Consider the following 13769-nt stretch of genomic DNA (forward strand, 5'->3'; position numbering starts at 1 on the left):
TTTTTTATGGGTAAGGTTTTGACATCCTCCCCCTTAACCCCCCGGCGGGGGGCAGATGGAGTATTGACGAAGATGCTTGGGACTGAACACATCCCCCTTTACTTAGTAGGGCTTAGGAACGATGTTGGCAAATGATTGTTGAATATAGTTACTCACCTCACAGCCCAATTTCCTCTGTGGGGTGTATACCGGCCGGGTTGCTGCCCGGAGGACCAAACCTGACTGCTGGGACAAGCTTGGTATACTGTCTTCCCTTTATCAGCAGGCGGTATAGTCGCATTGCAATTATTCCACCAGTACGGGTCACTTTATCCGGATGTAACAGTGTAGTAGCAACTGCAGACGGGGTCGGCATGAGACGTCGGTTCTTGATTAACATCCTTTTGCCACTATCTTTCTTTCCGAAAAATGCAGCCCCTACCATTAGTCGTCTATGGAGATCTGGGATTCGGTATTGAATCAATCCAACATTTCGTTCGGTCACTTCAGCAGTCATAAAAAAAACCTAATTCTATTGAGTTGATTCCATCTCCTTGACTTTGTTCACATTCAGTAGCAGCTTGCTGGTGTCCTTTCAGGTCAGGAACTCCTGCAATAGGCAGCTAGCCTATTGGAAAAAGACTACTCTCATCCCTCTCCCGAGGTAGCTACTTTTTTTTTTCGTGCTTCTTAAGTCGATGTTGACCTGTATATAAGTCAGATGTTGGAAAGGGAAGCCCCCATAATATAAGCACTCTTTCAGTCAAGTAATGCCTTTAGAGCCTATAGTATAGCTGAGTAGCTAAGAGCTTCTGGTAATTTAAAAACGTAGGAATCGACTTGTTTTGCGTTAATGGGGCTTTGAGGGACGTCTTCTCTTTCCCTTATCAAGCAAGTCACACCTAATCGCCCTTGATGCCATCTTGATAACTGGACTGAATGTCTCATCATAGTCTATACCCTATTGCTGGTTGTAGCCTTTGGCTACCACGCGAGCCTTGTAGCGATCAATAGTCCCATCAGACTTTGACTTTCTCTTGTATAACCACTTGCGAGCCGATACACAAATTTCTAAATAAAAATTTAGCAGGAAAATGGGATGAAGCCCGCCAGAAAGCTTTTGACAAAATAAAGGACTCCATTCTAGTGCCTACAACGCCAGGAAGCCTTTATTACTATACCTATCAGTCACTGAAACCACTATGGGGTCTATGTTGGCTTAATACGATGAAGACAGACGGAAGTAAAGGGCCATATACTACCAACGTAAGAAAATGACTGACTACAAGACCAGGTATACCAATTTGGAGAAAACCTGCTTGGCTTTGGTTTGGGTAAGGCGGAAATTGAGGCATTACATGCTGTCTTACCCAGTACATTTAATAGCTTCCATGGACCTACAAAAAAAGTATTTGTTCGAGAAACCCGCCTTAACGTAACGGGAAGGACCGCAAGATGGTTACTGCTTCTGTCTGAATTCGACATCACGTATGTAACCAAAAAGGAAGGGCGATAGCAGAACACCTTGCACCCTATCAAGGAGGAACATGAGTTTAAGGATTGCTTCCCAGACGAGGAAATAGCTGTCACAGAAGAGGAGGGCATGGAAATTTGACTTTGATGGCACGACTAATCAAAATGGGTACGGAGTAGGGGCATTGCTGATTGCACCTGATGAATCGCACACCCCCATTGCCATTAAGCGGAACTTTTAAGGAACTAAGAATACCACAGAAGATGAAGCATGTATCCATGGATTAAAGACTGCCTTGACCCTGGGAATATAAGAAATCGAAGTATTTAGGGATTCGACGCTTATCATCTGCCAAACTCAAAAGAAATTAAAAACAAAATATGAAAAACTTTTGACATACCATGCTTATCTTGAAAAGCTCACTGAGCAATTCAAGAAAATCAGTTTCTCTCCACTACCCAGAGAAAAAATAAGTTCGCGGATGCATTGGCAACACTGGCCTCCATGATAAACATTCCTGAGGGAAAGTCCACCCAATCATGATAGAACAAAGAAGCAGCCCGGTGTATTGCAACCTAATAGAAATTTTTGAGTTGACTCCCGGCATGTTCAATAGTGATCTTTTGGCCATTGAAAGGGCACCCAACGGTAAACCATGGTTTACTGACATCAGGGAATATATTGAACACCAAACGTATCCCAAACATGCAACGGAAAATGATAAGAAGACAATCAGGAGGTTGGCAATGCAATTCGTTGCGCGGGGATGCGATTCGCCAAGCTGGGGCAAATCTTTCCCCTATCTCTAAAGGGGTTCGACTCAATACTCTTGTGTGTATCCTTTGGCCACCAATCTAGCCTTCAACCCCTCAACAGCTCCATCAGCTTTTTGTTGACTTTATAGACCCACTTGTAGCCCACTATTGATTTCCCTAGAGGAAGAGAGACTCAATCCCAAGTAGCAAACCATTCTAGTGCTACGATCTCTTTCTGCATAGAGCTGCCAGCAGGGTTGAGATATGGCCTCTGCAAAGGTATCAGGTTAAAAAAGATGGATGAAATTGCAAAAAAGACTCGTGGGAAGTAGACAGAGACTTAGTTGATACAAACCTATGAATAGGAAAACGAAGACGGGTGGATCTACGTACCCCGAGAATAGAAGCTAGAGAACCTAAGTCTGAAGAAGAGTCTTGGTTCGAAGTATAGGGAGAGAGGGAGACCACTGAATCAGTTGGCTCAGCTCTGAAAACTGAGTGACGAGAGTCTGTCTTCACAAACCTGCGAAACTTCCCCTTAAGCTGATCAAGCTGCTGATCACTTTGGTCACCCGGATCTTGCTGACTCTATTAAATCGGAGAATTCTGATGCTGTCTCACATAAACTCCTCAATAGTTCCACCCCTCCCCTCTAAGGGGAGACAAGGTAACATAATGGCCCACCATCACAGGGAATCTCAAAGCCCCGAGCTCCGTAGTAAGGCACATGTTCGAAAAAGGTGACATGTCGAGAAAGGTGGAATCGTCGTGTAGAAGGATCATTAACACTTGTAGCCCTTTTGAGAGAGGGGTACCCCAACCTCACTCAAGAAAACACATAGAGTGAGATGTAGGGCTCAGTTTGTCTTGTGCAGGAGATGGAATTTTAACAAAGCACGTGCATCCGAATACTCTGAGGTTTGAATAGTCATCTCTTTGAAAGAGAGTAAAACGCCCAAAGATAAGGTGTAGAGGAGATCGCTCACCAATAATAGGAGCCATCGTCTTCTTACTCAGATAAGCGGCCATCATTAAATTGGCTTTACTAGGGATCCTATAATAGGGAACTTTCATTCCCAGTAGAAGTCCTCGAGCAACTTGCCTAATACTAATAAATAAGGGGAAGGCCCAACATTTTATATTAGTATAAGGAAGGCGCTAGCTAGCGCCCAACCTATACAAGGGCTTTCCACCTCCATTTGGTCGTGCTGCTATGATGTAACGTGCAGTCGTCCCAAGGCAGCAGGATGTATGGTATAGGGCCCCCTATTTTATCTCCCTTAAAGTCCTTTATGGATTTCGAGTCGGGAATAGAGCAGTGGCTTATTCGGCGCTATATCACAATTCATTCTCGGGCATAGCTGTTCACGAAAGGTGGCATGGGACATCTGTCAGCGGCGGGAGTCTTACATCCGAGCGAGAGGTCAGACCAATCCCATTCATCCTGGTCTGATCCGAACAGATCTTGTTGAATGAATTGATCCATTGTTGTATGCCCTACTTCTTAGTAAATTTCTTCCTACTCGGACCCGCCGTACTTCCTTTGACTACTCCTGAGATATAGTGGAAACATTTTGTTATGGTGGAGAGTGGGGAGTGAAAAGACCAATGCAGCAGAGAACGACTGCATGAATCGGAATCCACTTATTAAGACAGACGACCGAGAAAGAAAGGCTCCGCGTTCGAACATTGGTTGATCTTAGCTTAGCGTGCTAGCCGCTGCTTCATTTCGTATAGTGATAACGCTTTCTCTTTCTTAGCGCTCCGCCCCCCTTGTATAGTAAGGGCTACTTTGGTTGCGCGGCTTTCTCTTATAGGGTGACTTGACTCAGCTTGACCTACTTGACTCAGCGGTTAGAGTATCGCTTTCATACGGCGAGAGTCATTGGTTCAAATCCAATAGTAGGTAAAACCGACCGAAACCCCTGCTTTTGCCAGCATGACAGCAAGCACGGACTGGCAGCAAGGAGTCAATTGAATGATCAAAGCATCGGTTGCTTCCACCTGTGGCCTTCTTCGACCGCCTTGACACCTTAATATCAAGGAACCCCCCCTATTCCACAAGTAGGTGGAGACCTGGAGGGTCGGAAACCCCAACGGGAAACCTTTCACCGCGCCACACGATTCTTTCGCGAAGCGCTCTTTCCACTCCTGCCCCCGCAAGCAAAGAGGTTTCAAGATACCAGGCGACCAAGTGAAAAAAAAAAGCTCCGAGCAAATCTTCTAGAGAGCGTACCCTTAGTTTCGACTCTTTCTCTATTCTAAAAATAGAAAAAAGAAAAAGAAGCCAATTTTTTTTCTATGGACCCCTTCCACCAGATTACTTTACTGACTGTAATTCATTCAAAAAGAGTAAAGGAACTGGTTTAACAAAAGGGCTCTCAAAAGTGATCTGATACCTTCTTCCCTTGGTCTGGGAGGTAGGTTATGTAGGCGACAACTGTTCATAGGTTGCTCGATCAGGCCAAATAACCGATTTTTAGTATGCCTGAGATTGCCATAAGACCTTCTCCCTCTCGTCCTATTGTGGTAAGTTAACCGTAAAGTCTTGGAAGTTAGGGTTTTGCAATCATTCCAATCCCTCTAGTCTTGGCAGTTTCATTAAGCCATTCTGCTATCATTCTAGTTGTTAGTGAAGTGACTGCCTGATGTTCGATCGTGTAACTGGCACCGCAGCCAATGAATGTCCTCAACTCGGAGAAAGGGAATAAGAATGATTATCAGCATGTAAAAAAAACCTTGGGTCATTGGAGACCATTACTTTACGATCCGTCGTTGGACTCAGGGGTTTATCTCATCTGAAGCTACCATTTACTCGGTGGCACTTGAATTGGAAGTTGGTAACTAAGTGAGAAAATGGCTCTAATGAAACTAACTGTATTTCAGCTCGCGCATACAAAGAATCATTCTATCCTTTCGTCCCTCGCTGCCTTAAGGCACGCCTTTACTCCCAAGACCGGATTCATTCACAACAGCTTCTCCTTCCCTTGCTTCCCCGTTCTTCTCGAATATCATATATTTTAACTATACTGTAAAAGCCTTAAGTAGGGCTCCTATAGCTCTTACCATCAAATAGACTCTCTCCGCTGTACTGAATAGTCTTTCTATCTCCCCTTTCCCTGGGGTTTTTGAAGGAGTTGCTGGGAGACGACCTCCCGCCGCGGTAGTATGAGCCTTCCCTTTCCTTGATGTTACACAGGATGCGCAATGGGGGGGTAGTACGAGGTAACTGATAGCATTACATTATAAGAATAGAAAGAGATGTTAAAAAGAACGACCATGGAGACTTGGGGATCTAGAGCAGGTCTTTCTTGTATATCCCTCGTGTCGAGAGTAACTTCCTCGAATATCAACGCAGGGAGCCGCGAGGAGAGGACTTCCAGGGCTCGATCTACGGCTGCGTCCCGTGGTTTGGTAGAATAGACACTTCCAAGGATAGTCTACACACACAAACCCAATCTCGTTTTCTTAGGGTTATGGTGGCACTATGTTTAAATTGACTTCCCCTCCCCTTCAACCTGCCCCAACTCCCTATATATATATATTATCAAATAGAAGAGTCAAATATAAGAAACGCAGTAATCCTACCCATTGTGAGAGGCATCTTCTACTTTGTAATTGAAGGGTTCCAACCCTTGCTTCGTCGCTCAGTCCCTTGCTTCTTTCCTCCTCTTTTTCCTTTCCGGCTCTTTAAACCAATGTGATTTAATTCCAGGTGCATATTTCAATTATGTCTTCCATGATTTTTAGATCCAGAGGTAGCACCGGTCCATCAATAGCAGCATCTCTTCCTCTCGCACCTGGTCTAGTATCTCTTAGGTCGATATCCAGTAGCTCCAGTAGCAGCAGAGGGAGAAGATCGATAGTAGAAGGTAACGAACTAGAGACTCAGAGAGAGATCAGAAGCAAAACTCGGCAAGGCAAGGAGAAGGCGGAACCCAGGTGCTACACTAAACTAGGCGTTACCTGTGGCCGCACGACTCAGACAGACTCTCTACCCGTGCGCATGCCTATTTCGCTTTAGGAGGTATCAGAGCAGAGTTTTGGGTAAAAACCTTTCGATTTTTGCTAATTCTCTTCTTGTTGTACCATGTACATGACGATAGCAGTGGAGTGCTGTCAGCGGCGGCTGTTGTTAAGGAAACACTCAAGGATCGAGTGACCCAACTTGATGGCAAGGTCGACCATTTGGACGGACAAGTGTAGACTATGGCAGAAAGGCAGGGGAATCCGGAATCGTTGGTCACCAGACGCTCGCTAATGAGTACCGCGTCTTCCCAGTGAAGTAGAGCCGTCTTCATGGGGCCTCAACGATCCCGGTGGCGATGTCCAAAGCGTGACGGACCGGGTCAAATTGAGGAGCTTGCTGTGGAGATAGGTTTCCGGTTCGTGAACCGAATGTCTCACCTGGCGACTCCAGACTTGAGTCCCGGAACCACAGCCATTCAACGGGATTCGAAATGCCAAGGCTCGAAGACCTCTGGGACATGGAACAGTACTTTAAGGCTGTTCGTGCCCCTTTTGACGACCAAGGCACAATGGCAACAATCTATCTCTCTGGGGATGCGAAGAATATTTGAAACGACTTTCGAACCATCACACGGATTCCGACCCAACTACCGTAAGAACAGAATGGAAGGGCAAAAAACGATTCTATGCGCAGACGTGAAAGCTCTATCAATAGAAAGATTCTAGCTTCTTTTTATTTAGAGAGGAATGATTCCCTCGTCTGAGAACCGCCATTCACATACTATTCCTCCCCACTAAAAAGAGCGATTGAGAATCTCTAGAACCTAAACAAAAATGCAGAAGTGAGCGTACCCTAAGGCTCTCCTCTCTCCCCCTTTTTTAGCCAACACCATCAACCCCATTTTTCACTGGGTCAAAGCCTAAAATCTGATGAATAGAAGGAAAGGAGATCAGAAAGATAGGCGAACGACTTGACTATAGTATAGGTCGGATGTTTCCATGAGCAGTAAGCAGCAGATCTCCCCTTATTTTGGGAAAGCTGGTGGCCGCGTGTGAATTCTTTCAAGGCAAAGGGCGGCCTGATTCGACATTCTTATTTACTCTGATCCGGTCGAGGTGGTTTTCGTTTACCAGCACATAGGTGTTCTAAATTCCTATGACCGAGTCTTTCTGGCCCCTGTGAACATCTTTTCTTAATGTATTAAAGAGGGCCTCTCTAACCGGTGAAAAGTGGTGGGTGTCCACTAACGGTCATTCCTGGCTCGGCTCCGATAGCGCAATTTCGGGAGGAGTCGGTAGTTGGGCACTGGATCCCTTCGGACCTGGAGAATGTGTGACGCTGGGTCGGGGTTTGGTGAACCAACTGGTCGCTCCTCTAGTTGAAGTATCGGGCCCCTTTTTCGTTGCCTAGGTTACACCTTCGGAATACCCCATAAGGGAATTTTTTCTACTCCCCCCAATCTTCACTTTACGCCACGCCGACTCCCCTTTCGTCATAAGGCGTGGAATTAGACCAAGGGGAATCTCTATAGGAACTAGTCCCTTATATTTCGCACATAGGAGATCGAGACACAGCCCCAGGGCTATGGGGAAAGATGTAGATCGATCGCCCTAGATAGACAACTACATAGAGGGTCTCTACTAGTCTATATATTCTTTGATTTCGTTCCCCCCGTAAGAAAAATATTACAACCTATGAGGTCTGCAAGTTTCACATCTAAGTAATACCCGATCCGATAGTTTACGATATAGATAGATAGATATATATTTCTAAAGAACATTCTAAGAAAAGATATTAATAGATATCGGTAGTTGTCCGGTCGTACCCAAACAATAATATTCCAGAGGGAAATGCACCTAAGATCAAATATTTCGAGCCGGCTTCCGTAGAAAATTCAGACTTTCTTTTTGATGCTGTGATCACATAAAAACATAAACTTTGAGGCTCAATAGCTAAATACATGGCAATTGAATCATAAGTCGAGATCATAAAGAGCATACCGCGAGTAGGAAGTGGAATTAATACAATGGATTCAAAAGCATCAAACCTCTCTTTTTCGAAAGAATTGAAACACATCGAAATGGTACCAGCCGTACTTAATAATAGAAGGATTTGGCAGAAATATGTAAAATTGTCCCTTCTAAAAAGATTATTCCAGAATAAATGGGAAATAGTTAGGAGAGGTGCGCCAGCGGCGAGCAGAAGCAAGGTTATTAGATACCTCAGGAAAGCCCGGCCAGAACCACATGTGCAAGTTTCCCTGCATGTGGCTCGTCCGTGATAACTTCTTCGGATTTGCGTGAACTAGCGGATCAATCACTAAGTGGGGATGCTCCCTCCAGCATGAGCGAACCCTTTCGGAACTGGTTAAGAATGGGCAGCACTATCCCAGCCCGGATCCAGCTAGGTTCTATTGATCATGTCCCCTTCCCAACAGTTGTACCTTGTCTTGGGGCGTCTTTGGCTTTACGATAGAAAGCTCGCCGGAGAAAGCCAGGTGCCGTAGGTAAGCTCTATTTGGCCCGGAGCATTGGTTTCCCATAACGAATAGGCTAGCTCTATCTCTCAATTACCTATCCTATGCTCGAGAAGGTCCCTCAGTTCCTCAGCAGCACCTCGAGGTGCATTTAGTTATCTTACATGAGACGAGGGCTATTCCCCACTCCATGGCATGACACCTTTCGCTCATTCATTTCGCCCGTCCAGACGCGGCGCCCTTTCTCATTATCATCTACCGCCCTTTCTTTCCTCCCGGCTATTCACGCATGAAGATCGTCGTATGTATGCTCGACTTCGGTTGCCGGTGCAGGATCAGTCACCCGGGCTAACAACCCTCCTCCAAGAAGAATTGTGCTATGCCCCCCGATCCCTATAGAGCGAAAGAGCTGCCTGGTGATCCCTAGGTTGCAGCACGTCCGATCGTTAACTCCTCGCACCGCTGCCGCCGTTTCTAGGACCGACCGATGCCTCACCTGCACAGATACCTACATAGTGTAGTCTTGGTCGCACATTCAACATAGCGTTCGGACTCATGTGCCTTCCAGAACCAGGGGTATTCGAGCCTGTTGCGTACGATTAGCCAGCCTTGCGGCGGCAAAAGGATTAGACGTCCCCCCATGCTACGGTTCCCTGCGGTCCAAACCCGGTGCTGCTTTAGGTTAGGGAGCTGGACGACAATAGCTCCTCCGCATCCCAAAGCGCGCTGCCCTCCTAGGCGCGCAACACTAAGTAATCCAAGCCAACCCACATTACTGACTAACGGTGGATAATCATATTTCTTAGAGATACTAAATACAACTCCATGAATGAGCAAAATGAAGGTTGCATTAATGATAAAGATCTCTGGGGAAACCGCTAAAAAAAGATTGAACATGTGGGAGGATCCGAACGAATTCTGCTTTCATTTCCCCCGTATGGAGCACTGAGTTACTTACGTTACGGTCTTCAGCAGGCAGGCTGCACTCTAGGCGGCTAGGAAGGCTCGCTAGACCAGCAGCCAGACCAAGAATGAATGTGTAATGATGGTGATTCCACACCAGGCTCAATAAATAATTGAATGTAGAAAGGGGATCCTAAACAAAAAAGGAGTCCATGACCCCTTTTTAGAGCGTATAAGGGGAGGTCGAATTCCAAACCTTTTCTCTCGAGTATACCCATTACCAAAAAATATACGTCACTTTGGGACACATGCGCATAGCTGCCGCGCGTGGCTAAAGGTCAACCAAAAAAAAGAGCTCAAACTCTTTTTTTTTAGTTCCACTGAGAAAGTCTTTTCTTATAAAAGACGCCACTCTACGAGGGAAGATGCAGATAAAAGGCCAATAGCCTGATGTCAGCTTCTACGGCATAAGCTTTAGATCTATCAACGAATAATAAACATTTCATAAGAAAAGCAAAATTTTTTGTTTAAATCTCAAAGAAAGGTATAGGTGAAATTTGGAACAGTCATTTCAATCTTTTTCTTCCAATTCTAAGAAAGAAAAATCCGTCAATAAATGACGAACTCCATTATACAGATGATAGGACAGGGCTAAGGCAGTAATCTCGACGGAGATTAGGATGAGCTTTGATGAATAAAAGAAGAATTGGTAGAAATTCTCATAGGTGAAGCAAATCAAACCAATTTTCAGACAAAGAAGATAAAAAAAGAAAAGTATAGTGGCTAGGAAAGCTCCGGAGATTCTATGGGAAATTGAAAACGTCGAAGTAAGCTGTGGCTTATAAATAGGAAGATGAGGAGATAAGGGGCGAAGGATATTCATGATATTCGGAAAGATTTATGTTCATTCGCTCTGCTCGCAGAGCGGTATACCGAAAAAAAGAAGCGACTACCTTACTTAAGCAATTCTTCTTATTCTTATTCTTTCTTAGTTGAAGTTCCTATATTGGTTTTTTCTTTCTTTTATGAATGTTATAACTCCTAATTCTTTGGTAGCGGACCTCTTTGATAGTTCGACCGTTATCCCCCGTCTAACTCAACTATTCGACTGTACGGCTATTGTGATTGCGAGAGAAAGGAGGGATGGCTCCTTCCTTTACCATCTGGCGGTTGAAAACAAAAGTGCTTCCAGGTACACGGCTGTTAGGCTCATCCAAGGCGTATTTACGGAAGTAGCAGGGAACTTGACCGTCAAGTTTGAAAAAAGCTGGCCAAGCCTGTGTCACTTTCTTACGTCAGGAGAAAGGGAGATCAAAGAAGTATGGGGCCGATACGCGAAGGATCAAATCATAGAGATAGCGGATCTTAAGAGGCGGAAGAAAAGGAACCTCGGCGACCCAGAGATCGCGGAGTCCGCGCCCGTGCCGAAAGTGAAGAAGCTTTCCTCTCCTTTCAGTCGAGCATGCCCGCCCTTTAGCACTTCCCTTCCCTTACTCTAGGGCTTTTCTTCTCTTCTTCTAGTGAAAGCCACTTGACTGTAAGGAGAGGAGCTTAAAACCAATATCTTGGGGAAAGGCCTCTACTCTACGAACCAAGTCTTTCTGACGAGGCACCAGCTTTCTTTTTTGATCCCTGAGTAGCATTTCCTTTCACTGAGGAATGGGCGGATGCTTTAACATAGGCGGATGTGGGACACAGAAAGAATAGATTCAGGTGCTCCTGAGTCAAGAGATTCTTCTCCCTAAGTAGCATTCTTGTAAGTACAGAAGGAATTCTCCTGTCTCTGAAAAGATAAAGCTAAAAGCAATCTCTGGTATAGATATTGATATTGACCCGCCTCTACGGGAGGTGGGTGGGGATCAAGAGAAGCAAGGCCGGGCACATCATACTCTTCAGGGATTGTGTCATGTCAATTTTCATAGTGAATTTCTTGCGTATCCACCCTGAAAGCGAGAGCTCGAGGCGGTGGGAAAGGAGAATCAACAAGATAGGATGCTCTGTCCCAACTAACAAGAGTAGGAAGATTCCAGCTTTGAATCTTGTGCTTGACGGTGATCATTTCTGCCACGTCGTAACAGTCTTTAGTGCTTTCTGTTTCAATGGTTTGGAACCCTTCTTACTTTCTTTATTATATCGGGGAATTTTTTCTCTTGGTCCGCTAACTCCATAAAGGGCTGGTGGGTGGGGGTAGAGCCTCTAGCGCCAATGTCGATGAATCAAAGGTGTCTGTTTATGGTATGGAATAGGAAGAGCAAGAATGGAACCGCTATCGCTTGTCCTATCATCCGCGATGAGCTTCTTTCATTCGTCAGTATGGGGTAGGTAGAGTCCTTTGCTCGTATGCTTGGCATTACTATAGTCGCACCAGTCTTCCTTCCTTTTTAGTGCACATGAAACGGAAACCCTAATAGAGACTACCCACACGGTGATCAAAACTCTTCCTTCTCTGCTTCACTGTCAATTGATTGGCGCATGAACGAAGCTGTAACGGAGCATGTACGCGACGATCAAACACGGCTTTGCCAGCTGCCTGTGATAGGAAAAAGAAAACTTGATCAGATAGTTCGTGCGGGGCATTTCCCACCTCGCCTTTGATCTTTCCCTTGCCGTGTAGGTAAAGCTAGAAGAGCCTCATTGGCCCGACAGCTGACAAGCAAACCTTCCATTCTTATGTTTACATCACTTCTCTCTTTCTCGCATTGACCGGACAAAGGTTTCAAATGAGCATCCCATGGGGCAGCCATAGCTTGAACCTTCCTTCTCGCAGTCAGCTATATAACTCAGGCAGCAAAGGTTCGAGCAGGATGGCGGTTAGTCTTCCTCGTCTCTTTCGGGTGGGCGGCGGGAATAGCTCTTCTAGCATCAGCATGGATTGACCAGAGACTGGGAGTAGTCGTCATCTTTTTCCATAGTAGTCATCCAGCAATAAAGGGAAAGACCACTTAGCGCAGTGGAATAGGAAAGAGAGCGTCGAGCACAGCTTTCGTGTCACCAGAAATCCTTTTTCGTTTATTGGGAGACTGAATGAAAAAGGCTTTGTCAAGCAGGCATGATTGTCACGTCGATCGACAGTTGAGAAATACTATCTCCGGGGCCCTCACTTTAGGGCTATCTTTCACCGTTGACAGACATGGTTCAACGTGCCAGCTACGCTTCCTCTTCTAGAACAGTGACAGCCTAGTCTGATTCCCCCTTCCGAAAGTGCCACAGCTCCTTCTATCACAACCCCTGAAAACTGGGCATTCGAAGCATCAATCTCATTCTATGCTCTATGCCATCTTCCTTATACTTTGACTATTAATTCATGTGCACAAACCTCCCTCACAAAGGAAAGCGGGAAAGTCATCTTTGCAAACAAAGGCCTTCTTTTTATACTATGGCATCTTGTCCAAAGCGAGCGGTCATGTAAACCCTTTGTCTGTTCGGCTCTTTCCTTTAATAAGAACAATCTAAATGTGACACTTTCACGACGAAATACCGGGAATTTTTGATACGTCAGTCTCCCAGGAAATTAAGCCAATGATCGACTGTCCCTGCCCATTCTAACGGGGCATTCTATTCCTTCAAGTCCCACAGCTCTAAATGTGCCTATTCCTTCGACACCTTTCCATGGAAACAGGGGAAAAATGGCTTATTCCACATCAACCTAAGCCCGCTTATTCCGACTAAGTGATCCATTGGCAAAAAGAGGGCCTTCCTCCTTCTTGCTTGAAGCTCTGTCAAAGAAGCATTCTATTCCGAAAAGGCTTAGGGCTAGGCTAAACCTCCCTTAAAGCCATGAAGTCCCAGAGCTTATTCCAAGAACTGGTGATATTCCCTTAACTGCGGATTCAATAGCACCGGTTATGAACCCCAAAAACAACAGGAAAGAGAGCACCGTCTACTCAGACTATCACACCGGCAACGAGAGCAGTAAGAGCAGATAGTGGAACAGAACTAGCAGCAGATAGGCATTCAGTTAGCTTGAAAACGGACTCGTAGTTAGAAATCAGATGCTTCCTCAACAACTATCTTTAGAATGTCCTATCTCTCTCTTCAAAGCTTTAAAACGAGCTAGAAGGCTTCTCTTAAAGCAGAAAAATAGGAGTTATAGTAGTTTCAGCTATTCAATTTGAATGAGTGCCCTCACTTCCTTTCCTTACTACGATATGCCCAAAAAAAAGAAAAAGAAAGTGCAACATATCAAAGAGCGATGACACAAATTATCAGTGA

At 45.3% G+C, this 13769-nt stretch overlaps 1 protein-coding gene across 1 annotated transcript in view; it reads left to right on the top strand.

The window, feature by feature from the left end:
- The first annotated feature begins 11762 nt into the window (after positions 1-11762).
- LOC104110450 (uncharacterized) overlaps positions 11763-13769 on the top strand; it is a 3218-nt gene continuing 1211 nt past the window's right edge. The window contains 1 exon segment of the mRNA XM_070199343.1: positions 11763-11875. Coding sequence (XP_070055444.1) covers positions 11763-11875 — 113 coding nt within the window.

The sequence above is a fragment of the Nicotiana tomentosiformis genome, chromosome 3 (genome assembly GCF_000390325.3).
Source record: "Nicotiana tomentosiformis chromosome 3, ASM39032v3, whole genome shotgun sequence".
Classification (NCBI taxonomy): Eukaryota; Viridiplantae; Streptophyta; class Magnoliopsida; order Solanales; family Solanaceae; genus Nicotiana; species Nicotiana tomentosiformis.